General features: G+C 39.9%; 5 protein-coding genes across 9 annotated transcripts; 2 read left to right on the top strand and 3 right to left on the bottom strand.

Annotated features, from left to right (window-relative positions):
* Positions 1-206: 206 nt before the first annotated feature.
* Positions 207-11128, bottom strand: LOC103379406 (microtubule-associated protein 1S-like). Of its 3 annotated transcripts, none has more exons than XM_017035476.2 (11): positions 10459-11128; positions 8934-9029; positions 7365-7447; positions 6861-6998; positions 6240-6750; positions 6002-6088; positions 3900-5607; positions 2998-3730; positions 2381-2513; positions 2087-2304; positions 207-1750 (listed from the first exon to the last, which is right to left on the bottom strand). In XM_017035476.2, the coding sequence occupies exons 1-11, from the start codon at positions 10742-10744 to the stop codon at positions 1595-1597; spliced, it is 4149 nt and encodes a 1382-aa protein (XP_016890965.2). In that variant the 5' UTR covers positions 10745-11128; the 3' UTR covers positions 207-1594. The 3 variants fall into 3 exon arrangements, with proteins under 3 accessions (XP_016890965.2, XP_024909072.1, XP_016890962.2); XM_025053304.1 differs by having other exon boundaries at positions 2998-3734; positions 3904-5607; XM_017035473.2 differs by having other exon boundaries at positions 2998-3824; positions 3994-5607.
* Positions 11129-11686: 558 nt separating this feature from the next.
* Positions 11687-13213, bottom strand: LOC103379200 (cocaine- and amphetamine-regulated transcript protein-like). Its single transcript, XM_008310681.3, has 3 exons — positions 12456-13213; positions 12176-12256; positions 11687-12021 (listed from the first exon to the last, which is right to left on the bottom strand). Exons 1-3 carry the CDS (start codon positions 12591-12593, stop codon positions 11914-11916), a joined length of 327 nt encoding a protein of 108 aa, XP_008308903.1. The 5' UTR covers positions 12594-13213; the 3' UTR covers positions 11687-11913.
* A 661-nt stretch (positions 13214-13874) lies between these two features.
* yju2 (YJU2 splicing factor homolog) lies at positions 13875-16245 on the top strand. The gene is made up of 7 exons (XM_008310692.3): positions 13875-14032; positions 14306-14406; positions 14609-14753; positions 14898-15214; positions 15315-15468; positions 15571-15751; positions 15959-16245. Exons 1-7 carry the CDS (start codon positions 14009-14011, stop codon positions 16084-16086), a joined length of 1050 nt encoding a protein of 349 aa, XP_008308914.1. The 5' UTR covers positions 13875-14008; the 3' UTR covers positions 16087-16245.
* A 682-nt stretch (positions 16246-16927) lies between these two features.
* On the top strand, positions 16928-21194 carry LOC103379219 (SH2 domain-containing adapter protein F-like). 3 transcript variants are annotated; one of them, XM_008310703.3, is made up of 8 exons: positions 16928-17190; positions 18428-18677; positions 18843-18944; positions 19084-19246; positions 19337-19591; positions 19682-19853; positions 19977-20096; positions 20303-21194. In XM_008310703.3, exons 2-8 carry the CDS (start codon positions 18432-18434, stop codon positions 20487-20489), a joined length of 1245 nt encoding a protein of 414 aa, XP_008308925.1. In that variant the 5' UTR covers positions 16928-17190; positions 18428-18431; the 3' UTR covers positions 20490-21194. The 3 variants fall into 3 exon arrangements, with proteins under 3 accessions (XP_008308925.1, XP_008308940.1, XP_008308933.1); XM_008310711.3 differs by lacking the exon at positions 16928-17190 and adding an exon at positions 17243-17262; XM_008310718.3 differs by lacking the exon at positions 18843-18944.
* Positions 21195-21303: 109 nt separating this feature from the next.
* On the bottom strand, positions 21304-24236 carry tp53i3 (tumor protein p53 inducible protein 3). The gene is made up of 7 exons (XM_008310729.3): positions 24140-24236; positions 22997-23070; positions 22706-22879; positions 22328-22595; positions 22028-22240; positions 21718-21914; positions 21304-21639 (listed from the first exon to the last, which is right to left on the bottom strand). The coding sequence occupies exons 2-7, from the start codon at positions 23048-23050 to the stop codon at positions 21454-21456; spliced, it is 1092 nt and encodes a 363-aa protein (XP_008308951.1). The 5' UTR covers positions 23051-23070; positions 24140-24236; the 3' UTR covers positions 21304-21453.
* Positions 24237-25332: the final 1096 nt, after the last annotated feature.

Genomic DNA, 25332 nt, shown 5'->3' with positions numbered 1-25332 from the left:
ACAGTTTATGGTAGTAGTAGAATTATATTATAATAGTACTACTAGTATTTTTTTTACCTGAGTGCTGCTTTTATTTTTATTCAATTAACCTAACCTGTTCCGATGGGTCTCTGTTTTTGTATTTCATAATCCATGATGTATTCTGGTGGGAGCTTTAAAATCTGACCTCAGAATAACAGAATATTATTTAACTACAACATTCCGTTGATGATAAAACTGAAAAGTTCTGGTTCTAAAAAGATCAGTTTATTTGTCTGGTCGTCAGAGATTGTTTACAAAGCATCAAAATGTCGTTGAACTCGTTCGTCTCACATGTTCATAACTGTGCTTAACAGCATGTACATTTGTATACTATATGTGATGCCATTAGAATGATTTATATTTGTGTTGGATACAGTTGGGCAGCAGCCTGTTACATTTTTTACGCATTATGGATTCTCTGCTGACATCTAGTGGCCATAGTTAAAAGTTTTCACACATTAAAAACAATGCCGTTTCAAGTTTTTTTATTTTTATTTCCAGCTAACAAATATGTTTACTGGCTAAAGAACATATTTCTACCTAGTAATTTAAAAAAATGAACCAAACTGTAATATATTTTTCCACGGTGCTTTAAATAATAGTTAACATTTGTTTTTAATTGTTATTTACAATAATCCGGATGTCATTACCATTCAATATGTCCAAACATTTATGTAACACTGCACATCCCATGTGTTTTCAATATACTGTACTTGATGTTTACATTCATCACACTCACAACACATCATCAGGTGTTTTTAAAGCACGTGAGGACAAGTCAACACAGAAGCATTGGCAGTCGGGCCGTTCCCATTGGCATGGTTATAAGCACTTGTAATGGAGCACAATTACAGTAGCATTCTTAATGACACGATTGCTCTGAGGCTAAAGAATGTGACCTGGTATGCAACTCACCAGCATAGAGAACACATGACATTGCAAAGATCACAACGTGCTTTAACAGTAATCACCGCACGACACACTGTGAAATTCACTGTAGTTAGTAGAAGGAATACAGTTCCAACTGTACTTTAATTAAGTTTCCACACTCATGGAAATATTTTCAAGTCAGCCTTGAACTCTTAAAACCTTGAATTACTCAGGAAAGACAACAAACTTCCCCTCAACTTTTCAAAGGTCACGCTTTAGTCCTTTACACATTCAGAAAATAACAAATAGTGCTGTGTATCGCTGCGTGATCAATTACTTTGGCTAATCTACAATTGTCCTTTTTCTATGTGGATCTACTGTAAATTCCTGCTACTATTATGGTATGTGTAATCTTGTCTCCTGTTTGGCACAGGGTCATGGTCTAAAAATAGACATGCAGTTCTCATCACAGGGATGTGTGTTCCCTGTGGATGAAGTCAAAGAAGGGGCTACTGATGCAAAAGAAGCCAACAGAGTGAAAACCAACAGGGGGCGGTGGTGGATTGAGAACTTAATTGCCCATTCGGGCAATTTCGTGCAGCATGGAGCCTTATTTCTACAGTTAGTACTAACTATTTTTTATTCTTACAACTCCACCCTGTAATTTTTTTTCTCCCACAGAAACTTTGGTCTGAATTCATGCTCAGAATTCGATCTTGCAGGCAGGAAAGGTCTCGTCTTGCATGGCGACAGTGCTGTTGGAGCCCAGCACAGTGATCCCGAGCTCCCTCTGTCTGTCCAGGGTCTGCTGGTACCACTCCTGCATGGACACCGACTCATAGGTGGGTATGACAGTCACCTGTTGACACAGAGAGAGAAAAAAAACAAAGAGTAAATACAACGATTGTGTTAGCTGCAGAATAGAGTTTGATGATCCAGATCAGAGGCGTACATACTGTCCAGATGATACGTATAATAACAGCAAAAATCACAATGGTGCTCTGCCTTGTTAATTGTTAAATGTCTGTCTCACAGTCAGTTGCAGCTGTGGACTTTTGTGTAGCTCAGCTGTACTTTACAGTAAGATGGGACCAAAACTGCACTTGCAGAACTGCACCAAACAGTCAGATAAAACGATCTCTAAGATTTATCTGACGTGTAAAGGTGAATTACCTACTTCGGATGTGTTTTTTACCTGCATGTTGTCAGACCAGGTCATCTTTCCCTCGAACAGAGCGTCCAGTGTCTGTCTCATCAGCTCCTCCCTCTCTGGACTGTCTCCACTGATGATGTAGCAGGAGGAGCGAACACACTTGAAGAAGTCCACGTTGACTGTTGATGAAGAAGCTCCAGAGGGAACGTAGGCCAGGTCCACATATACACTGACTTCACCAGCAGAGGTCGTCTTTGAGCCTGTAACAGTGAGGGGGGTAACTGTGGCGTACACAACCATGGAGGGAAAACAGAAAAGGTATGAAGGTAGAAATACCTGCACCAGTGTTGGGTGAGGATTTGGCGGGTGCTGAGCGAGAGTTGAAGGAAGGTGTACGACTAGAAGAGACTCCACTTTGGCTCCCGGTCCTTTTTTTCCCTGAGCCTGACTTGTTGGGCCCGTCAACAACCTAAAAGACAGATATACTGTCACCAGAAGAAGCCTTGACTCAGGAAAAGATAATCTGCAAAAAGTTTATATTTCAATAAGTTTTTAAACATATATTTTTATCATATTTTTTGTTGTTTATTGTAAAGTTTTAGCACCTTCCTACCACTTTTTACCTTATGTACTCGTATCTTACCTTTTTTGCCAAATTACATCAGTAAAAAATATTTTTTACTTAATATATAATTAATAGTATTTTTTTCAAATATCCACACTGTAGGCCTAGACCGCTGGAGAAATGCCCAGGGTGTAAACATTGACAGTTTATGACCTTTTTAGGTATATTTAACAACATTAGACATTTATATGATTTCTTACGTTTACTCCAGTACTGACCACATTAAAAACTGACTACGTAATATTAGTAATAGCAGGGTGTAATGACGATCTGAACACACTGCCTCTGGCTCTGATACTCAGACGTTAGTGTTGAGAGGACAACTCACCCCTGGCATTTTTTTGCCCACCATGCTGCTGGCTTTAAGTCTCTTCCCTTGGGTGTCAAGGTTGGACTGAGGGACAGGCATGGAGGTGTCTGGATGTGGGGGCAGAGGTGGACTGTCCCTGAGAGGGACAGGAAGAGGGTCTGAGGGCAGAGCCTGACTGGCACAGAGGTCACGTGGAGAGTGAGTCGGCTCACTACAAGACTCGTCCTCATCAGAGTCCAGCGCTCCATCTGCTGTGGTGGATGGACAGTCCTCTGTGCAAACAGGAGCGTTTGATTCACTGGGGGACGTGTCTTTGGGGTAGTTGTTGTTGGTGCAGTAGTGATGTGGGGCAAAGTTTCCTCTGCAGGACTCACCCGATTCAGGAGGTTTGAAATGCTTGAACTCACAAGGAGAAACCAGACAAAGATCTACCTCATGAGGTGACAACTCAAAATGAAGACTGCTGGGAGCTGGGGGTCGGCCTGGATCTGACCCTTGACCTAAAGATCTCGGGGGCTTCTTCATCCCCAAAGACATCCCTACGAAATGGGTTCCGTTGGAGTGGGAGTGGACAATGCTGTCATCGCTCTCCCTCTGGCTCACGTTAGTCGATCCCTGCTCGAAGGACATGGACAGAGACTCGTCCACTTCTGTGGACTGAGGTGAGCTCACCTCTGCTGGCATGGAGTGTGTGGTGGTGGTGGTGGTGGTGGCTACAGACGGAGACGGATCTGACGAGGTTTCTTTGAATGTACCTAAGGACAGGAAGCTCAGATGCTTCTCCCTAGGATTAGCTTGGGTCTCCGTGTTGGTTCTGGACTGACACGGTTGTCTGGACGATACATTTGTCTGGTTGACGTCAGGAGACTCATCCGAGCTACTCTACAGACGGAGATGGATCTGACGAAGTTTCTTTGAATGTACCTAAGGACAGGAAGCTCAGATGCTTCTCCCTAGGATTAGCTTGGGTCTCCGTGTTGGTTCTGGACTGACACGGTTGTCTGGACGATACATTTGTCTGGTTGACGTCAGGAGACTCATCCGAGCTACTCATCTGGGCCTGCAGTTTGCTAAGAGTTACCCTGTTGCACCACACATCATCTGGGGAAAGACAGTACGGAGTGTGGCCTGCACTGTTGGGCCTGGAGTCGGGGGAGGTCGGCTCTACTGTCTCCTCATCAGGACTGACTGGGACCTGGTTCCCCGGAGACGACCTGGAAGGAGGACTGTGTTTCAAAGCCCCGTCTAAAAGGGTATACTCAGTTGGGGTTAAGTCTAGCTGGACCGAACGTTGACTCTTTGGTGTCTTATTTAACGGAGCTGGAAATCCTACAACGTTTGCTGGTTTGGAAACATTTCCTGTCTGGTCCTGCCTTTCTGCTCCATCTTTATCTCCAGCTCCAGTTTTATCTTGGACTTCATTATCCACGCTACATGCTCTCATCATCCCACCTGCTGTTTCTTCCCCTGGTGTATCTGAAGCTTCAGTACTTTTTTCTTTGTTCGGTCCTCCTAAGATCTTTTCATTTTCTGACTCACTGCTTTTCTGTTTGGAGTCAGATGCTGTTTCCTCTCTGAGCCTGAGAACATCGGCTGTTATATCCTCGGGTGTAGATGTTTTAGAGCTGCAGGGGTTCTCTTCAGGCTCTTTCTTTGCTTTTGGACTTTGTTCCTCTGTAGCTTTACACTCTGGGATTTCTAACACGTTCTCCGTGTCAGGATTTAACAAGAGCTTGTTTGATAAGTCAGTCTTGTTGACGTTATTACCTTCTTTCCCTGCTGGTTTCTTCCCTGTCTTTGCTCCAGTTTTAGACTCGTTCTTTGACTCCTTTTTGATCTTAGCTCTTGCATCGTTCCTTGGTTTGGAGGAGAGGCCGTCCTTTTTAACTTGACCATTCTTGATAACACCATTCTCTTCTTTATTACCTGTCTTCTCATCTTTTTTTCCATCTTTCCCTGTCCCTTTCTTTGGTGCTTTCTTCTCTGTCGATGCTGTTTTTTGCTTTCCACCCAGCTCCTTTGTTTTGGTCTTATCTCCAACACCTACCTTTCCTTTCTCTTTGGCTGACACCTCCTTGTTCTCTTCTCTGGTGCCTCTTTCTTTCACATGTTTCAGAGTCACCTCCTTCCCTTGTGACTTGACACTATCCTGACTCTCTCTCCTCTTGGCCTTTTTGTCCTCGCTCAGCTTCTCCAGGTCACCAGTTGTCACTGTGGGTTTCTGGAGGAAGGCCAGGCCCTTCAGCTTCTCCAGGCCCTGCAGCAGCTTTGTCTGTGGAGTAACACCAGGAAACAACACCCTGACGACCTTCTCCTGCGGGCAGGCTGGATGCCACACGAGCAGGGCAGACACTGAGGTGAGGGCAGTGAGAGGTACTGATTGGGATTTGGTTGCTGTGGACACTCCATCAGGCCAGTTCTGCATGAACATCTGATACTCCTGGCTGTTTTTACTGGGATTCAGGACGTACACATCCAGCTGACCCACACCCATCTTCTGAAACAGAGTTATTGGCTCAATGGGGACCCCTTGTGTTCGAAACATTGGTTGTGGTATGATTTCGAGCCTCTTTAGTAAATGCATAGTTAGTGCCCCCTGCTGGCTGCTCCTTAGTACAGCGTCCACACCTTACAGGGAAAGAATGAATGAATTAAATCTGTTTTTGATAGATATTATTATTGTTTTCTGAACACCCCAGTCCTGTCACTCTGCAAAACACATTTATTTGACCATCTTAAAAAAGAAACCGTGATCAAAATTATTTACTCCCTCGTCTTGAAAGTCAGTGTTTTGGGAGTGAGCAAAGTTTTTTAAGCAGATTCTTCCCGGCAAGGAACTTGGTCTTCAGCTTCTCCACACATTGTCTGTACAGTGTGTGTCTAAGTGTCTTTTTTGTCAAGTATATTCTAGAATGTTGGATGACAAGGACACACGGCCGAGGTCGAGTTTTGCTGATGACTAATTAATATGGGCCTTATCTATACACCTCTCTGTTACAGATGATTTTACTGTCTTACTCACTCGGTTGTGGGTCCATCTCCAACCTGCTGGGGGCGTTGAAGAAAACAACTCCAAGCTCAGGAGAGATCAGCTTCTTCGACATGTCATCTGTTTGAATTAAAGAATGTAACATGAGAAGGAGAAAAAAGATTTTTCTCGTTATACGAGGAAACATCGAGTTACGATTACAGCCCCACTGAATAGGTATATAATTATGTGACTCATATTTAAATAGACAAAATTAACAACATATGCTGACCTTTCAGATCAGACCTCAGCTCCAGTTCTGCCACCTTCCTCTCCAGGAAGGTGTTCACACCTGGCAGGTTTTCCGTCCCGATGTGCGTCAGCAGAACAGCATCCACTCGGTCAAGGTGACAGACCAGTTTCCAGAAACAAGCCTGCGTGTCCGAGCCACCGTCCACCAGCACCGTGAAGCCATTCACAGCAAAGAATGCACAGTCACCACGGCCAGCGGGAAACACGTAGCAGCACGGTCGGGACAGTTTGAGGAAGCCCACGGTGGTGGGAGGAGGCAGGAGGTCAAAGGTCGATGAAGAGGTGAGGGTTCCAGAGACCAGGGAGGTAAACTCCCCCAGGGTCTCCATTGTAGGCAGCACCTCTGGGGGATTGATGTGAAGTATAAACGGGCCCTGACGACTCCGGTGCCTGGACAGAGTCGTCCTCCACTCACCAATGTTAGGGCAGCAGAGGGTCAGGTTGAACTTAGAGGAGGAGGAGGGGGTGGTGGAGCATTCCTGATTTATGAACTGAGGAGCAAACAATAATAACTTTAAGATAAAACTACATCAGCCAACAATTTATTTTATAATGAAAGTAAAAAACGCTATATGTTTCAGAAATTTTGGGGTTTTTTTGCCTGCTCTGTGAGTATTTGTTGGAGATGTTGTGGTGAGAAAAGTCCTCTGTGAAAGAGCAGGTCACCGCTCTGCTCCTCACTCTGACCAGCCAAGATCAGGAGCTTATGAGCTGAGTTCCTCACCAGAAGAGAAGACACCTGAGAGAACAACAGTGAACACCATATGAGTTGGTCTGTAATTAAAAAAAAAACAGAACATAGGAGTACAAAAAAACATAAAAACCCTACTTGAGTATATTTTGGTTTGGATTCTTTTCTCAATTATACATCTGGAGTAAACTGGGAAACTCAGAAAAACAAGATATCTGGAGATATCGCAGCTTTTTTGGTCACGAAAACAGTATTAAATACATCAAGTCAAGAACATTTTGTAATTTGATGTCATGTGTCAATGAATAAATAAATTGATGAATCCTAAATATCACAAATTTAACATCTTTTATTTCTGGTAAATAATAATAATCATTTCTCTTTTTGGTTGTATTTGAGGGGCTGTCCACTCACCTCCAAGTGAACCTGTTCCTGAGACGGACTGATCAACACCTGAGTGTCCAACACTTTGGCATTGTGCCGCAGACACTTCTGCCCTGAGGAGAAAACAACAGATGGAAGAAGAAGGTCAGACATGTGGAGAGCCGAGGAGGAGGACGTCAGTCAGAAAGACACTGACAGCAGAGTAAGAAAACATTCTCTGAAAAGTCATGGGGGAAGTGAGGCGAGAGAATGGTAGGAGTGATTGACAGACTGAGTGGAAAAGGGTGAGAGAAGAAAGAGTGAGTGAACAGCGAACAGCTGAGTCAGACCAACTGTCTGTGGATGAGACGCCAACTTTACTCTGTCTGCAGTGGAAACGCAGGGACAAATGCTCAGCTGAGACATAAACAGAGACAAGAGAACTCCCTTCAGATGTCTCATGGTCAGGGTCAAACATTAGCAGGGGCTCAGGGCCAAATGCCCTAAAAAAACATCTGAGATCAACCATGGAAAAGCTATCTGGGGGACTTTTGTTTGTTTAAATGTTTGTTTAAAAAAATCGTTTCCAATGTTAATAATTTAACAAAGACTTGCAGGATGAATAACCTAGATTTATCAACTGAAACTAAAACAAATACCAGTAAGTTGTTTATAGTTAGCCACAAAAATTACCCCACACTTTAAAAGCATAGAAATGAAGACAAACTGATCACAAAACAAAGTCAAATCTTAGCCACAATGCTCTAACACTGTCAACACTATAGGGAAGAGCAGAGGAGAAAAACTCAATTAAAAATATTTCATTTCACAATGTTCCTTTATAAAATACTGAAAAACTGTTGTAAAAGTTGGAGAAGAAAAATAGCTAGCATACTTCTACCAAGGTATCAAAGTTAGCAACAAAGACATCATAGCTTAACGATAAGCCAAAATGTCTGTGATCCAATGTAGATTAAATACATCACCGCCGAGAAATTAGCGTAGCCGAGAAATGGCCATAAACGCAGTAAAGAGTGTTAAATTAAAAGCTGCTACAGTTTGGCTAACAGTGGCTCTGCTGCAGCAGAAAAGCATATCTCTATTCACAACATTATTATTGTTGTTTTGTGAATTCCTGTCTAAAAAATTTTAAGTAAGACTTCGCTCCATATCTGCACCAGCTGATGCTGACTCGGGTGTTCTGGAGGTTTATTTCTGGCCATTCTTTCCCCTCCTCTGTCGTCTGGCACTTTGTCTTAGTGAAAGCTAAAGTGTCCCAGGTCCCTCTCCTAAACCGTCGCCAGATGAAATGGAATTGAATTGAACGACTGCAGGTCATAAAGTACAGGCAGCTCTCTCTGTGTCATGTTTCCCCTGCTCGACTCCGAGTTCAACTGCAGACACAGAGGTGGTAGTTTGGACTTTTTTCCTATTGTTTTCCGTTTGGAGGACCGCCCATGTTTAACAATCATCAGACTGGTCCTCCACTTTCCTTCCTTCCTTCCGTAATTCCTCCCTTTTTGACACAACACCCATGGAGCTGGCAAGTTACCTTGGTGAGGGACTTTCTCTGAGGTCAACAACGTTGAGACATGAACGTTAGGTACAGTGTTTTCTTACCTGCGCTCTTGAAGGACACTGTATAACAAGTCAGGAATTCTTGAAGATGGAGGTTCAGGTTACAGGTGTTTAAGTCGACGTCCCATGATCTAACGCCTGGAGACACACAAGGTCACATGGTTTATTGTACATATCTATACAAAAAGTATCCTTATTGACAATATTTTGTAAATGATGAAATGTAATTCAGGTTTACCTGTATCATAGCTAATTTACAATTAGCTATTAGCTCAAATAAAATCTATTAGCCAGTTTGACTTTTAGTTATTTCTGACCTAGCTCTTAGTTTTATTCTGTTTTTAATTATTGTTGTCAGACTGTTAAAATAAAAGTTTAAATATGTATTTCTTAATAGAATCGATTTGGTTAGATTTAGCTACTTTTTATTTGCCTTTATCTGCTTCCTTGTCTCAACCTCTGTTCCTGTTTTGTTTTGTTTTTTTAGCATTTTTTGCTAAACTTTTGGTATAGTTCAATCTATCTTTTGGTTTACTTTGAGTTACTTCTACGCATTATAGTTACTTATTGACTAAAATAACACCTATCTCTCAGTTACTATTTTAGCCATATCTGAGCTAAATTCTAGTATTCTCCCAGCTTTTAGATATCTTTGGGAGACTGTAAGTATTTCTTGGGGGGAAACTATTCATTTATTGACACTTTGTTGTGATTAGAATGATTTAAGATTAGATTTTGTTGGATTTTTATTTACCTTTAGCTGCTGCTTTGTCTGAACTGCCTGTTTAGCTAATTTCGCTGTTTTTCACTGACGATGCTGATATAAGTTCCCTCTAAACGCACCATTGTGAGAAATTTAAAGGACAATTTCATACATTTCAAGGACATTTCTTTCCAAACTTACTGTTGATCTTAAACCCTAACACAGATTAGATACATCTTTTTTTTACCTCGTGTAAATTCCCGTTAGAAAACCTGCAGTGTGGAGTGTGGAAACATGCTGACCAGGCTCATGAAAAGTTGATGATGACATGATGTTAGTGGTATGTGGTTTTCACTGACAGTGATAATATGATAAATGGCTGAACTGCATCGGTTGAATGGAGGTTTTCGTCTCTCATTTGTTCATCGTTTACTTCACCATAAACCTGCGTCTCTGGAGAGGCTCTAGGAAAACGCACTGTCCTGCTTTAGTAATGCATACGGCTCTGCACAGAGGCTCCACATTTAAAGCTGGACAATAAACACCAGCTGTTTACAAGTGTTTGCCCCTCATCATGTGTTGACATTAACGCCCTAAGCATCTCCTTGTATAATAAAAAATGACATAATGCTGCGGGCTTTGTGCCTGTTTTTATTACTAACATGTCCACGGGGATGATGCTGGAGGAGCCTCGACACATGACGCATTCTCCTTGTCAATATGGTCTACATAAATTACCTCAGGCTAAAAACATTGTATCAGGGCTGGTCTATAGATGGAGAAACACCCGGCGTCTGGATTTTTCATCCCAAGGAGTTCAACTAGCGACTGTAAAATAAGAGGCGCACTGGAACAAAAACGTACCTCGTTCAATTTCCCTGCCGATGTGTCCTGTCTGTGTGATGTGAGCGGTTTGTCCGATGATGAGGAGGAGAGAGTATCTCTGCTGACAGTAGTCCTGGTCTGCAGCGGTCGCGGGTCTCCTCGGCTCCTCCTGGTCCTCCTGCCGGACCTCCCTCTTCTCCGGTGCGCGGCTGCCGCTGAACGCCATGTTGGAGAGTTGTGATGTCATTGGTACAAAAAAAACCAGACTGCGCCTTTTATTACAGGCTGAAGATGACAACTGATGTGCTGCTATGCAGCCCTGCATTAGTGAACGTGTAGGAAGAGGCTGAATTATTGATGGCACACATTAGGGGGGAATCAATCGGTAACGTTTTACTTTATTGTTGTCGATCAAGTGGTGGAGGATGATCGTTGAATCATTTTAATCAAAACAAACGAGTGATGCTTATGGAAAAAGAAATATAGCTTTCAACATGTAGTTATTTTCTTTTCAGAATAGAATTTCCATATATTTTCCCCCATATTATGCTGCTGGTTAAAAACTGTGGTTCAGGGGCCAATTGGCGCTTTAATTTTTTTATTTTAATTTCCCTTTTCCTTCTTTTCTTTTTTTACACCTGTGTTTGAGATAACCTAAAAAGTCACAATTCACATTTGTACAACTTCTGTACAATGGCATGTGTGTATGGGTTTTTTAACCAATGAATAACAAAAACCTAACCCACTATAAATTTGTGCAGTTGTGGCTAGAAGTGATTCCAAGTTCTTGAAAGGAAACAGGGAACAACCAATGAGACAAACATATAGAACAACTAATCCCTTTTGTTGAGACTTCTTTAAAAAAGCAAGTAGCAAAGAAGTTAACAAACTATTAGCAATAAAGTTTTAGGACCCATCATCAGTGACAATTATAAGTTTTAGGACCCATCATCAGTGACAACTGAAATGGTTGATGCTTATAGGTGTTGGAAACAGATTAGGTTATTAGTCCATTTGCCCCTATTATAAACAAGGATGAGCATCGTACAGTAAAGGTCTGTTCTCAAGAGCACACATGGACCGTTGAACTGAAAAGAGAATTTATTGATCCTTTACAAATACACAAAGTCCTCCATCAACAGAAACAGACACAAACATTTGGAAAGAAACATGCAGAAACTACACGGAAAAAGGACACAAGTAGAGGATGACTCAATCCCACACAAATAACTGCTCCCTCCTACGATGCTAAACCAGAACAAAGACACACACACACAGCAGTAAATATGTTCAAAACAACAGTGAAGACATCTTTGCTAAGGTTAATAAAAAAATGAAAGATAACATATCACATCACATATTTTTTTACATTTAATCACAAAAAGAGTGGAAACAGTGTCAGTCTACCTGCCATGAAACACAATTCTTGTCATTTCAAACCCTTAAACACGTGGCCATTTACCTTCTGTGGGTTTTTAACTTTCATTTCTTCTTTCACAAACATTTTAGGACATAAAAATTACAGGATGTCCCACGAGGGCAGCTGCAGAGTGTGCCGATACGTGCACCTTTACGCAGGGCACATGGTTCCCCTGCATCGCACTGAGGGAAAGATTAGATAGAAATGAACATGTAAAATGACTGAACTCATTGAAAATATTCCAAGGACAAATTCTCCATCATAGCACATTTTTAGCTTAGAAAATGTCAACAATTTGTATTAGTTTCGTTGTTGTTGTTGTTGTTGTTAACTCACTGAAGGCAGCCAGCCATGCTTTTTCTCTGAAGGCATCTCTTTGCTTCTCAGTTTCTCCAGTACTTCTTGTAACGCATCAATCTGTTCAGAAAGACATGTAAGAAATATTATACTTATAACACTTTTTTCAAACCTATTGATTATGAGAATATGTCAAAAAACATGTTGTAAGAAAGGACATAAAGATGGTTGTGTGGTAAAGGCAATTTACCACAGTGTCGTCTAACAAATACTATCATATTTCTGAAAGCTTCTCTCACACATGCACAAAACCTCTCACCAGATCTTTTTCCTGTTGGTTTTTGATGGCAAAATCTAACGAGCGTGTCTCTAGTGATGAGGAGTCTTCAGAGTTCACCAGCCACAGGTACGCACAGCAGCAGGTGACCACAAAAAGGAGGGTTCTTGCACTGACCATGGTGCTGAAAACAAAGACCGCAGGAGTCGCTTTCTTCAGTGGGTGGCAGTGTGGAGAGTTTAGGGATTGTTGCTGTATTCAGAATCGCCCTTTTTATAGCTCCTTAACTGCTGCTGACCTCAACCAGGCTGTAAAATATTCATGAACACTGTAACATGTTTGACCTATATCAACACCTCTGTATTTGTATTTGTAATGGGAAGGAACCGGATAGAGAACAGGGGTCACAGGTCACAGGTTATACTGGAATAAATAATTCGAATGAATCTGTGCTGAAAGCTTTAAGCAGTCAGAAAGTCAGATGATATATATAATCTGTAAAACATTTATAAATATAAAGAATTTTCTTATTTAAAAAATGTTTCTGTTCGTTTTTGGTATCTTTTTAAAAAATAAAGTGATATAACACCTCGGGTTAATGCACAGTGACATCAATCTGTAATCAGGATCCAATTTCCTTTTATTGGAATAACCTAAATGATCCCATGAGCACTGTTTGCATTAGTTTGTGTGTGTGTGTGACAATTCACATTACTCTCTAGAGATTTTTTTTTTCTTTCACATTTTAGTAATTACCTCCACCTGCCCCATTGATCTTTAGGGGCCTTACGTCTTTAACTGTCATCTTGTTTAATAATGTAATTCAACATGCACATCTGAAAGCCTAAACTGTGAGACCCGATTATGTTTGCTCACTTGACAAAGAGCTCTGTTAAATAAATCTTTGACCTACTTTTATTACTCCTTATATTAGATGATATTTAGAATGGTATCATAGGCGAGAAGCAGGCTTGTTGCCTCATCAACAATATATAAAAGATAAAGGTCATGATCAGGTTTTAAAATAAAGTCTTGTTTAATTTTGTAAATTACCCGATGGTGTATAAACATTATATCGACAGACGTGTTTAATGGACACCTCAAGGAATATTATACTGTCCATGTCAGGATGTATGAATTTCAAAATTACTCTATAGAAGATTATTTTGAAGTAGTGATTAACTACCTAAACTGAGATGCAAAAATACTGTTTATGTTTTTAGCATCTGGTCTTTAAAAGGACATCGTCATGCTTTTATCTTTAAGATTATCATAATTACTCTTGCTGTTTAAAATGCTTTGTGTCAGTAGGTTTTGCTCTTTGATAAACCTTTACTTTCTTTAAATACAAAGCCACAGGCAGATATCCCTTACATTGAAAACATTAGAAAAAATAACGTTTGAACGTTTTTTATTTTTCATTTTAACGTTTTAGCGTTATGACGTCAGGGCGCAATTTGTCGCGAGTTGTCCCGGAAACGTCGGACGATTATTAAAGAGACACCCGGAAGTTTACGTGCAGTACGTGAATTGGTGTGGTGAAACATTTTCCAAACGTCTTTTCTCTCTGTGGGGAATTTGTAGCGAAGGCAGCAATGTCTGAAAGAAAAGTTTTAAACGTAAGTACACGAATACCAACTGCTACCATTTGGTTTGTTTTGATTGTAATCAAAGAGCTCTAAGCCGAAGCGCATTGCCTTAAATCAACCTTGCTGGCTACATTAGCTCTGAAGCTACTGTAACTGCCATAGAGGAAATAAGTAATCCGTAGTGCATGTGCTGATTATTTCATTTGATTTTTTTTACACACGTGTGGATTTTAGTCCATAACGTTAAATGTGTCCTTTTTCAGAATAATGTAATAATGTTACGCTGTAATGTGTGTTCCACAGAAATACTATCCTCCGGATTTCGACCCTGCCAAAATCCCCAAACTCAAACTTCCCAAGGACAGACAGTATGTGGTCCGATTGATGGCTCCGTTTAATATGAGGTACGTCTTTTCCAACTTCTTTTACCGTTCTTCTTAATATGGTGATATATTTAATAAGCTCAAACATGTACAGCAGTATAGATTTTTTCCGGGTATCACTAGTGTTCTTATTAAGTCTTATTCAGTCACAGTTAAATCGGATTTGCAGCTTAATAAAAAATATTTTGCTCTAATGTAACTTTGTTTGTGTCATTGTGTGCAGGTGTAAGACTTGTGGTGAATATATCTACAAAGGCAAGAAATTCAATGCAAGAAAAGAAACTGTTCAAAATGAACACTACATGGGCCTGCCAATCTTTCGCTTTTACATAAAATGTACCAGGTGTCTTGCTGAAATTACATTTAAGGTAAGTTTTTATTTTCTTTACTTTAAAAAAATAGCCATTTGTTTATCTGTTGTTGGTTACTAATATATGAAAACACATTTCTACAGTAAATATGTGCCAACAGGATTTAAAATGCCTTTCGTTTTCCTTTCCTTTTTTTTTAAGACTGACCCAGAGAACACAGACTATGCAATGGAGCATGGTGCAACAAGAAACTTTCAAGCAGAAAAACTAATTGAGGAGGAAGAGAAAAGAATCCAGCAAGAAAGAGAAGAAGAGGAGCTTAACAACCCAATGAAGGTGTTAGAAAATCGCACAAAAGATTCCAAGATGGAGATGGAGGTTTTGGAAAACCTTCAGGAGCTGAAGGAACTGAACCAAAGACAGGCGCAGGTGGACTTTGAGGGAATGATTGAGAAGTACAGAGAACTGGAGAAAAGGGAACGGGAGTTAGAGAAAGAAGAGGATGAGCGAGAAACCAAGTTAGTTTGTAATGTTCAAAAAGACAACAGGCGCAGCTTGGTTGGTCACCTGGACTGTTTGTATTTTATTTTATAATAACATTTCACTTGTTTTTTACAGAGAAATGTTGGACCGAGCCCTTGTGAAAAGACTAAAGGACTCAGATTCAGAAGAAGAAGAGGAAGAAGAGAGCAGCTGCAGCTCACTGTCAACAAACTCCAGCACCGACAAACCCACAGACATTTTAACCATTGACAAAACTGCAGATACTCAAGTAGGTGAAACAGAATAAATACAAGTGAAATGGAATGAAAGGTTGTTGACTTTTTTAGATATTTGGATTTATTTAAATATTTCATCATCTGTTAATATTCAGGCAGCTACAGGAGTGAAGAGAGCAAGGACAGAAAGCTGGGAGAGGAGCGTTGGAGTATTAGGAAGTGGAAAAGCTTTAGGGACTCTGGTCTTACGAAAGAAACCATCAGCAACTGTTAGCAAACCTGGTCCAGTGGTGAATACCTCCACTGATACTGCTGCTACATCCACATCACAAAAAGGTAACTTACTGAGTTTTTGTTCAAATTACTTCATGCAATGTAAATTCTATACAAGTTATTATTTCAAGATTGACCCTTAGGCTTAAAAGAGCAACTGTTATTGATGCACTCTTTCATTTCTTAAATCCTTAGGATGGAATGCTTTATTCGTTTTATTAGTTTTGTGCCGAATTGACAAACAGAGTCTTTGTTCGTCATGTTTTACAGCTTCCAGGACGGCTGAGACAATCCCCGCTTCAAAGCCTGTTACCACGCAAAGTGGAACTTCATCCCTGAGCCTACTGGGGGCGTATTCTGGCAGTGACAGCAATGAGAGTGACGAGGCAGATGAATAGAGTGATTGACACACAGTTTTGTGAATGATACAGAAAGGAATATAATCATGCAGAGATTTTAAGTTTTAGATGTTTTCTTTTGCGGCATCTCCTGTTTTTTCCATTCATAATGTATGTAATTGTAACTTTTAGACAATAAATAATGATGTGACATGGAAACACCTGTTTAATTCCACTGAAAGAACATTCAGCAGAGTCATTAAAAAAGTACAAAGGCATAAGTATTATATTCATCACAGCCTTGATATTATAAATGTAGAAAGTTTATATTATTGCATTATTACATTGATAATTAATAATAGTTAGTTGTCACAGCTCTTAGAAAGTTGGTAGTTTGGTCCTTCTTCCAGAGGGTGGCATCAGTACTGTTTCAGTCTCCTCCCTATCTTATTGTGAATATCAGACTATTATTAAAATATAACCATTGGGTGTTCCTTTTTTACTAGAGAATGTTTTTATACCAGTATCCTATCCATACAGTTAAAGAAATGTAGATAATTTTACTTTACATATCTCAACATAGATTTTTAGTCCTTCAATTACTTTGTGGTACACAAGAAAAAGAAAATTTAGCAAAACAGTCCCAAAGTCAAAAAGAATAACCATTCACATCTGCAGTTCACTTGTGTTTTTGTTTGTTTTCCCTTTTTTTAAAGTCAGAATTAAATCACTTAAGTCAGTTTTAAAGTCCGGTTTTGCTTGAACAAGTTTTCCAGTGTGCCTCCTAATTCCTATTGTCTTTTGTAAACCTGTCGATGTTTCCAGTTTTCTACCTCTGAACGTTTTGTGTAGATCTGTCTGAGCTTATTATAACAATTCTATACAATTCGAAAGTAATTTTTGTCCCCTATTTTTTTTGTCGACACAGACAAATCCGATCCTCCCCTTTAACACAGCGCACTCGTGCGGATGTGTGTAGTATCGCTGCAAATCCTCTGTCTCACCGTCAGCGTCTGTAGACTGACCTGCTTTCCTCGAAAACAGGTCATATTTAGTGCATTATAATGTCTAATTTTTAGACCCAGAGTTACGGGAAATCGGAACGTCGGATGGTAACCAAAAATACTAAGCTGAAACCAAGAAGCGTCAATGCAGAGAAAGAGGGTGAGCTTTAAAAAAAATCACGTTAGCAGCTAACGTGTTAGCTTCTCTGAGCTCATGCATAATTTTACTCTGGTAAGAATGTACGACTTGTCTGACAAAAGTCTGTATAAATTCCAGAGGGGAAACAACACTATGATCAAATCAGTCACTTAATTGTCTTCGTATGAATGTTTTTCCTAATTAACTTGTATATGTACAGATATTGGTGTACTTTTAATAGAAATGCTATCTAGCGGTTGCTGACTGTTGTGATTAGCTGACAGTTGCTTATCAACTTTTGCTTATTCATGCACTAAATTCCTCAAAATGTTTGTACGTTGTGTTTGGAGTTTACTAGGTGTTAGTGTTGCTGGACTTGTTGCTGGTGTTTAAATGTCACCGCAGCTCATGTAAATTGGTTGGTTTAATTAAAGCAAAAAAAAAAAAAATTAACAAAGGGCATGTTTTCCTTATAGTTAACTGAATATAACGGCACTATTTAAGATGTGTTGGTTAACTTCAGGTTTAGCCTTATACTGAATCGAGTAGAAAGATTTTTTAGTACAGATAAGAATTTGCAGCCATAACCAGACCTGGGAGCACGAAAATGTTCAGTTTAAATCTGACCAAGAAAAACAAACTGAACCTGGTTTCTGTTTGTGCAGCAGTAATGGTATTATTAAAGACAATAACTACTGCAATTACTCACTACTTCTGTTGATGCTTAGAGTGTAATTGGTCTCAAAATACTAGGCTTTGCCTTCCAAAGCAACAGACAAAGGACAAAGGGGGTAAAGAACAGGGTGGAGGGGGTGGAGGCAGATGTCAGGGGTGATGTGTGACGGTCAGACAAAAGTAAGAGGGAATTCTTACCACATGGTAGTTGAGCAGCTTGTATGTTATGGAGATATTCCCATGGTCCTATGGAGCCTTGTTTACCTTAGGTAATAATAATTGTTGTACTTTTAGCCACCATGACCCAATTTACAATATAATTCATGTCTAAACTCACAACCTAATGGTAGTCCATTTTCTTTGTTTGAACTGTCTTTTAACTTATTCGTGACATTTAATTCATATGAAAAATAATGTACATGAAACATCTTGAACTAAGTTTCAGGTTAGACAGAGCTTTTACTTTAGCTCTTTCAAAAAAACAACAACTTTGGAGCATGTTTTGCAGGCAATTGTTTATACATATTTGAACAATCCTGGAAGTTGACATTAAGTGTAAATGATTTCTAATTTAATCCCACAGATCCATGGCAAAGTGGTTGAAGGACTACCTGAACTTTGGCAGCAGGCGTGACCCTCCGCAGCCCCCGAGGCCAGACTACACAGAGAGTGAGATCTTGAGGGCTTATAGAGCTCAAAAAGAGCTAGATTTTGAGGACCCCTACCAGCATTCTGAGAAAGTGCTACAGAATGGAGGTTTCAGCTCCTGCAACACCCCAATGAGCCTTCCCCCTTTAACTGCATTCGGATCAGTGCTGTCAAATGGTGTGGAGGTATGAGCTGCTTAGGTGTGGACATGTTTTCTTATACAGTACCTTATTCCAGAATTGGATGTTTGGGTCATCAACTAATAGACACATGATAAAGTCCAAATGATAGTCATTAAGTCCATTTTTTCTGTTTTTAAAAGTTTTCTTTTTGGTTGTTATATGTTACAGGTCAAAGTGGTATCCCCCAAACACAGACTTATTAAAGTAGACTCTCAAGAGTTTGGTCGCTGTAAAATCCCCCTGAGTCCAGTAACTGTTCAAGAAGAACCAGTATGTGTTGTTTCTATCATTTTGGTTTTTTTCTTTTTCCTATTCTCCATTTATTTCTTTCGTAGCCAATTCCCTGAAACTCTTAGATGAACAGTGTTGTTTAATATTTGTCAGAAACCTTATTCCTCTCCATTTCTAGGTGGTTCCCTCGGCCCCAGCAGTATCAGACGCCGACACAGATTACTCTGACCCATTTGACGCTCATCCAAACTCCAGAGTCAGACAAAACTGGGTGTCCAAACCTGCCCCAGCAGACTCCTGTAGTTATATGGAACCATTTGAGGCTCAAAGGATCATATCAGGTTAATAATCCTAAAATGTCTTTTGAAGCACACTATTGATGATCCGTTTGGTTTTTCTTTGGGCCTAAGCAGTAAGACATTTTTTTGTAGAACTGCAGCACAGCATGATGAATAACAGGTCTGTGAGTGGGGATGCTGGTCAGTTATATGACAACCCATATGAGGAAAAGACTCACCATCACCGTGCTGCTCTGTCACCACAACACCAAGGCCAGAAGGTGGAAGGTGGATTTGGCCTGATTGACACCAGAGAGAGCAAACTCCCTCAGGATGACGAGAGGCCAGCCGATGAATATGACCAGCCCTGGGAGTGGAAAAAGGACAACATCTCTAAAGCGCTAGCAGGTTACTTGACGTTGATGCATTTCTTACTGTTGTTTTTTCTGTGTGTTACTTTTCTAAAACAACTCTCTGTGTCTACGCTTCTGGCCATAGTTCAGTTTGAAGGTGCAGAAAGGGAACGCTCACGAGCTCATCCAGACCAAACTAGGCTCACCAAGTCAGGTGCCACACCCACCAAAGTGGACTCTACGATCCGTTTGATTGGTGACACTCCTCCTCTTCTGGGAGAAAGGGTGGATCCGGCTTTGCCTCTTGAGAGACAAGTGTAAGTGTTCATGTCGTTTCATCACTCGCTGAAAATCAAAGTGCTCACTATAAGACCAATAAAATCTTGTATGTGTGATAAAAGAAAAAAAAAAGTTTAGTTTGCCATTTGCCTCACCTGCAGATGGTACCATGGAGCTCTGAGTCGCACAGAGGCAGAGAATCTGTTGACCCTGTGCAAAGAGAGTTCCTACCTGGTGAGGAAGAGTCAGACCAGCCAGAACGACTACTCACTCTCACTCAGGTAAACTGTTTCCACAGTCACATAATGGTTCACTTAAACATTTTTTGAGTTGGTTTCATCAGTTCAATAACTTATTTTCTGTTTGGATGTCTATTTTGTGATTTTTTTTTTTTAAACCTAGTTTAACAGATTGACAGTCAGAACCTAAGCAAGCTTGTCTAAATGCACACTTTCCTCCTTCTTACCGCGTTTCCTTTTCCCCCCAGGAGCTGCAAAGGCTTCATGCACATGAAATTCACTCTTTTTCCAGATGGGCGTTTTGTGCTTGGGGAGAACAGCCCTCCATTCTTCACCATCCCAGAGGTCATCCACTACTACACTACACACAAGCTGCCAATCAGAGGGGCCGAACACATGTCCCTGCTGTACCCCGTCATAGTGCAGACTCTCTAACAGAAATGAGACACACTTTCTCTGGGTGCTAATGAACACTACATGCAGCATACACACCATCTCAACCCTTCTGTCTTTTTTCATACACGCCTTTTAAATGCCATTGTACCTCCAGCATTCACAAGAGAATCAGCTGTTTGGTGGCTTCTCCTGATTTTCCTGGTAATTACACTGAAACTCTGTCATTTATGCTGTATTTCGCTCTCACAAACTTTTAGAAAGCAGCGGTTTCTGTTTTATTGGTAACCTAGCTGAGGTTTGCAAATGGAGTTTGTGCCAATAACTCGTCAATTATTCTTTCCAAAAATATGTTTAAAATAGAAATCAAATGCAAAGTGGATATTAATAGGTAGAAAATGCAGTAAAATGTGTTGTAACTAATAAAACATATCTATTTAAAATGTAAGTAACAACACCTGTCAGTCAACCAGTATAAACACTAAATATTTGTGTGACTGTGAGTTGTGCATCAGGTTGAAGAATTAGACAGCTGTGCTATAATGACAGGAGAGGAGTATCTGACTTGTTACCTTCACATTACACAGTATCACACAACTGCAGCACTAGTTTAAAATGTAAGAAGTATTATACTGAAAGCTTGTGGCTTTGTGGTCCTGTTTATTAAAGCAGCCTTTGTAGAATATTTCCTGTGCTGTTTTATAAGATTTAAGATGTCCAGTATAAATAAATCTGTCTGTTTTTAAATTAAGTGGATTTTTTTTCTGGCTGAGAAGGTTAATGTTGGGTGTGTCGTTTTCATTGCAAGAAGATACGTTTGTTTTGTTTGTTAAAAGCTAAAATAACATTGTCTTTCAATTTAACATTTGTTTTTTTATTTTTTTCTGAAACATATTTAAAACAACATAGTAGATGTTGTACAATATCACTAATATCAGGTTTGTATGTAAAAAAAATCTTGCATGGTCAAATCTATAATTCCATTGCATTGCATGTCACTGTTATTCTATTTTTCTGCATTCACACTGATGATGATCTTTCCTGTGTTCTTATTGGCCTCCATGTGTCTGTGAGCATCTGCAATGTTCTCCAGGCTGAATGTGCTGTCAATCACAGGCCTCAGTGGAGCAGCCTGGCCTGAGAAATGTGGCAACACTTGGCGAGAGAAGGATTCGACCAGGTCTGCTTTGTACTGGAAAAGAAATATGCCAAAAACTTCTAGAATATGACGTTAACATTTTTGCATCATTACCTTATCAGTATTTCTTACCTGAAGGCTGCGGGAACGAAGCAAACTGCAGAGCAAGTGTCCTCTCTTGGAGAGAAGTTTACCAAATAGCTCCCCCTCTACCCTTCTGCCACCCATGGTGCCGTATAGCACCCATCTGCCATCAGTGGCTAAGCAGCTGACATTTTGCTCCCAGGTTTTTCCACCAATGCAGTCAAGAATGACATTTGCTCCTTTACCTGTAATAAAACATGGACACGCAGATTCCAACAAATTCAACCCGTATTGATGCCAATAATAATAATACCAATGAACAACAGGAGCACTGTGTCTGTGCAGCTTCACTTTGTACCTCCTGTGTAGTCCTGGACTCCCTGTGCAAAGTTTTCCTCTTTGTAGTTGAATCCAGTTGCTGCTCCCAGTTCCTCAACCATCTTTAACTTTTCAGTATTTCCTGCTGTAGCAATCGGCACTGCACCAAACAGTCGCACCAACTGAACTGCAGCTGTTCCCACTCCACCGGCAGCACCATGTACCAGAACCACCTCACCATCCTTTACATGAGCTGTGTTGAAATAGAGAGAGATATAAAAATGTAAAATGACTCATCCATTTCCCCCAATTCTTCCTGGTGACGGAAAGAGTTTGGTACCTATGAGGGCCAGCAGCTGGTAGGCAGTGAGCCAGGCCTCTGGAACTGCGGCCGCCTGACCCAGCGTGAGATCTGAAGGAACTGGCATGAGGAGTTCCTCAGGAACAGCCACATATTCAGCATATCCTCCTCCTGCGAGCAAAGCCATGACTCTGTCGTCAGGCCTCCAGCCTTTCTTTACCCCCGGGCCTAAAGAGTCCACAGTTCCTGCCACCTCCAGACCAATGGTTTCACTCTCACCTGGAGGAGGAGGGTACAGTCCTCGCCTCTGTGCCCACAGATGAACATTAGAAAACATACAGTAAGAGCTCAGATATGCTTTAATATTTGACTAAATCCTGAATTGAAAGTGATCAATAATACCCATCGATTGAGTACCTGTAGCAGATCAGCCCTATTCAGGGCAGTTGCATGAACTTTAATTAGAATTTCTCCATCCCTAGGTTGAGGTCTCGGGATGTTCCGGAGCAGCAGATTCTCTGGTCCTCCTGGTACGTCCACACACACCGCACGCATCATCTTGGTAAAGCTTGAATAGCACTTGTGCCTGTTCTATTATAGGAGACACAATCACATAATTAACAATGTTGTAACTGGTGTGTAACAATGAATGGTTAAGTAACTAAAGATCTAATCTTGATATTAAATTTAAATTGTTCAGACACTTACTGTTACATAGGTACGTTTCAATAAAAAATGTCCAGATTGCAAGATGAGACGCATTTGATATACAGCAGAATAAACTGAAAAACAGAATTCAGATTAGCCAAACATATCACATAAGTACTTCAAAATTAGCAAAACAAAACTCTCATAAATTGCTGAAAGTAAGCAGAATGTCTAGCTAAAATAAGGCTTTTTTAATGGCAAAAGGTTACCAAATGAATATTGAAAAGTTGATAAAGGTTTGTCCAAAATGCAGCAAAAAAGGTTAGCCAAAAATAATGCAGAAAGAAATGTTGTAACAATATTACAAAAAAATAAACTTTTGCCAATAAAAGTGAATAGAAATTTAAAAAATATATAGTTTTTGTTTAATTTATATTTTTTCATTGTAGTGTGATTTATATTCATAGTACTATAGTATTATATATAGTTTAGTTATAGAATATAGTTTTTGTTTAATTTATATTTGTTTAATTTATGTTTATATTTGGTGGCGCTTTGGCCCAGAGGCAATGTCTCTGTCATTGGTGTGGAACCCCAGGGTTCACCTCCTGGACAAGTTCGAATCCCGGTTAGGGCAGTTAATACCTTCCAGTGGACTCACCACCCGCAGGAAGGTTTAGGTACGGTGCAATGTGATTTGGGTGGCGACTGCTGCCCCCGCGACTCGGTAACGGATAAGCGGATGAAAATGGATGGATGGATATTTATATTTGTTTAATTTATATTTTTTTTCATTGTAGTGTGATTTATATTCCCACTGTCCGTTAGCTTATTTTAATGTTGTATCTTTGTGTATTTTAAATCCGATTTAAGGCCACGAATAACAAAACTCTGAAGCAGAAGTAAATAAAAATAACAAAATAGTAATCAGTTTTGGTGTTAAACCACAGAGAAGAACCCAAGTTACACAACAGCTACCGGTTACATAACGCGCATGCGCAAGAGTGCAGAGAATTCAGCTAGTTCAAAATGATTCAGAACCGAATTCAGTCTATTTTGACCAAATCTAACTCCAGAATATAAAAAACATACTGCGGCTACAACAGTGGAGTTGTTTTTAGTCATGTGAAGGCTGTAGACCTCACTGGGTTAACAATGATTATTCTTTAAGTTATGATCAAATCGTAAATCAAGACATCTCACCTGTAGATGGATGTTAACACTCCTTCAGCTGTACAACTATTGCAGTAGATTTAAGGAAGTTTGTGTGTACCATGTTGCACCCCAGCAACTCTATTCAATAGAGGAGGGGCTAAAAAAATAGATCATGTGACGTGTTAAAGGGATAGTGCACAAAAAACACCAGGTTGGTCTGTTAGTATTGTCCAACGTTTTGAAAATTAGCAAAAATATTTTGGCTCACTTAAGACTTAAATTTATTCTACCCATTTCCATTACTTGGGTGAAATAAATCAAACTATTAAGTCAAAATAATAAGGTATCTTATAATAATAACGCACTAACTCAAAATAATGAGAATTAAATTTTATTTTTTAAATTTTTATATTAAAACTCAAAATCAAAAAATGATATAAACTAGCATATCTCGAACAAAGCAAACTTAAGGCCATTTTAACTGTTCTTACTAACTTGTAGCAATAATTATGGCTAACTGATTTTGGCTTTTGGGGCACTGGTGACTTGGTAGTTAAGGAAGCGGACTTGGGTCCGGAAGGTTTCAGGCTCGAGTCCACCATCTGCCAAGTTGCCACTGAGGTGTTCTGAGCATTCACAGACTCTGCTAGTAAACACTGATCCACTTCTTTGCTAATGAAAATGAGAGGTATTACAAATATTTAAGTGGTTTCCCACCCATAACATACAGTATTTACTTAAATCTTCAAAATGACAAATGTAATGAAAATTCTGCACTTTGTTCAGGTCAAGTATTTATCTTTTGTGCAAACATGTTTAACATGCAAAACAACATTTTTTCACTTTTTTTCTTTCATGAAATCTAACCTCTCAACACAACTGTTGTACTGATGAACCATCCCTTTTACCTATTTAGAATACAATGGCACTATTATGTTACTGCACACATGCTGAGACAGCCATGGCAGCAAACAGCTCTGCCCAAAATCTCTGAGTGGAATGTTGTGCACCAAATAGGTAAGAGAACATTTTGATTTGTATTTTAAAGATTTTTGTGCAACTGAGAAAAAAAGATAGATTTTTTTTCTTTCTTCTTAAGGTGTAACTGAGAAAAAAAGATTTTTTTTCTTTCTTCTTAAGGTGTTAAAAGTGAATGGATCAAATCAGTGCAAGCGCTGTTGTCCACAGAGACCTGAGAGTTCTGAACCAGAGAGCAGAGAGAGATCTAAAAAATAAACTCA

Source organism: Cynoglossus semilaevis, chromosome 1 (assembly GCF_000523025.1).
Source record: "Cynoglossus semilaevis isolate Cse_v1.0 chromosome 1, Cse_v1.0, whole genome shotgun sequence".
NCBI classification, from domain to species: domain Eukaryota; kingdom Metazoa; phylum Chordata; class Actinopteri; order Pleuronectiformes; family Cynoglossidae; genus Cynoglossus; species Cynoglossus semilaevis.
The sequence above is the reverse complement of the archived record's forward strand: the minus strand, read 5'-3'. Positions and strand labels throughout refer to the sequence as shown.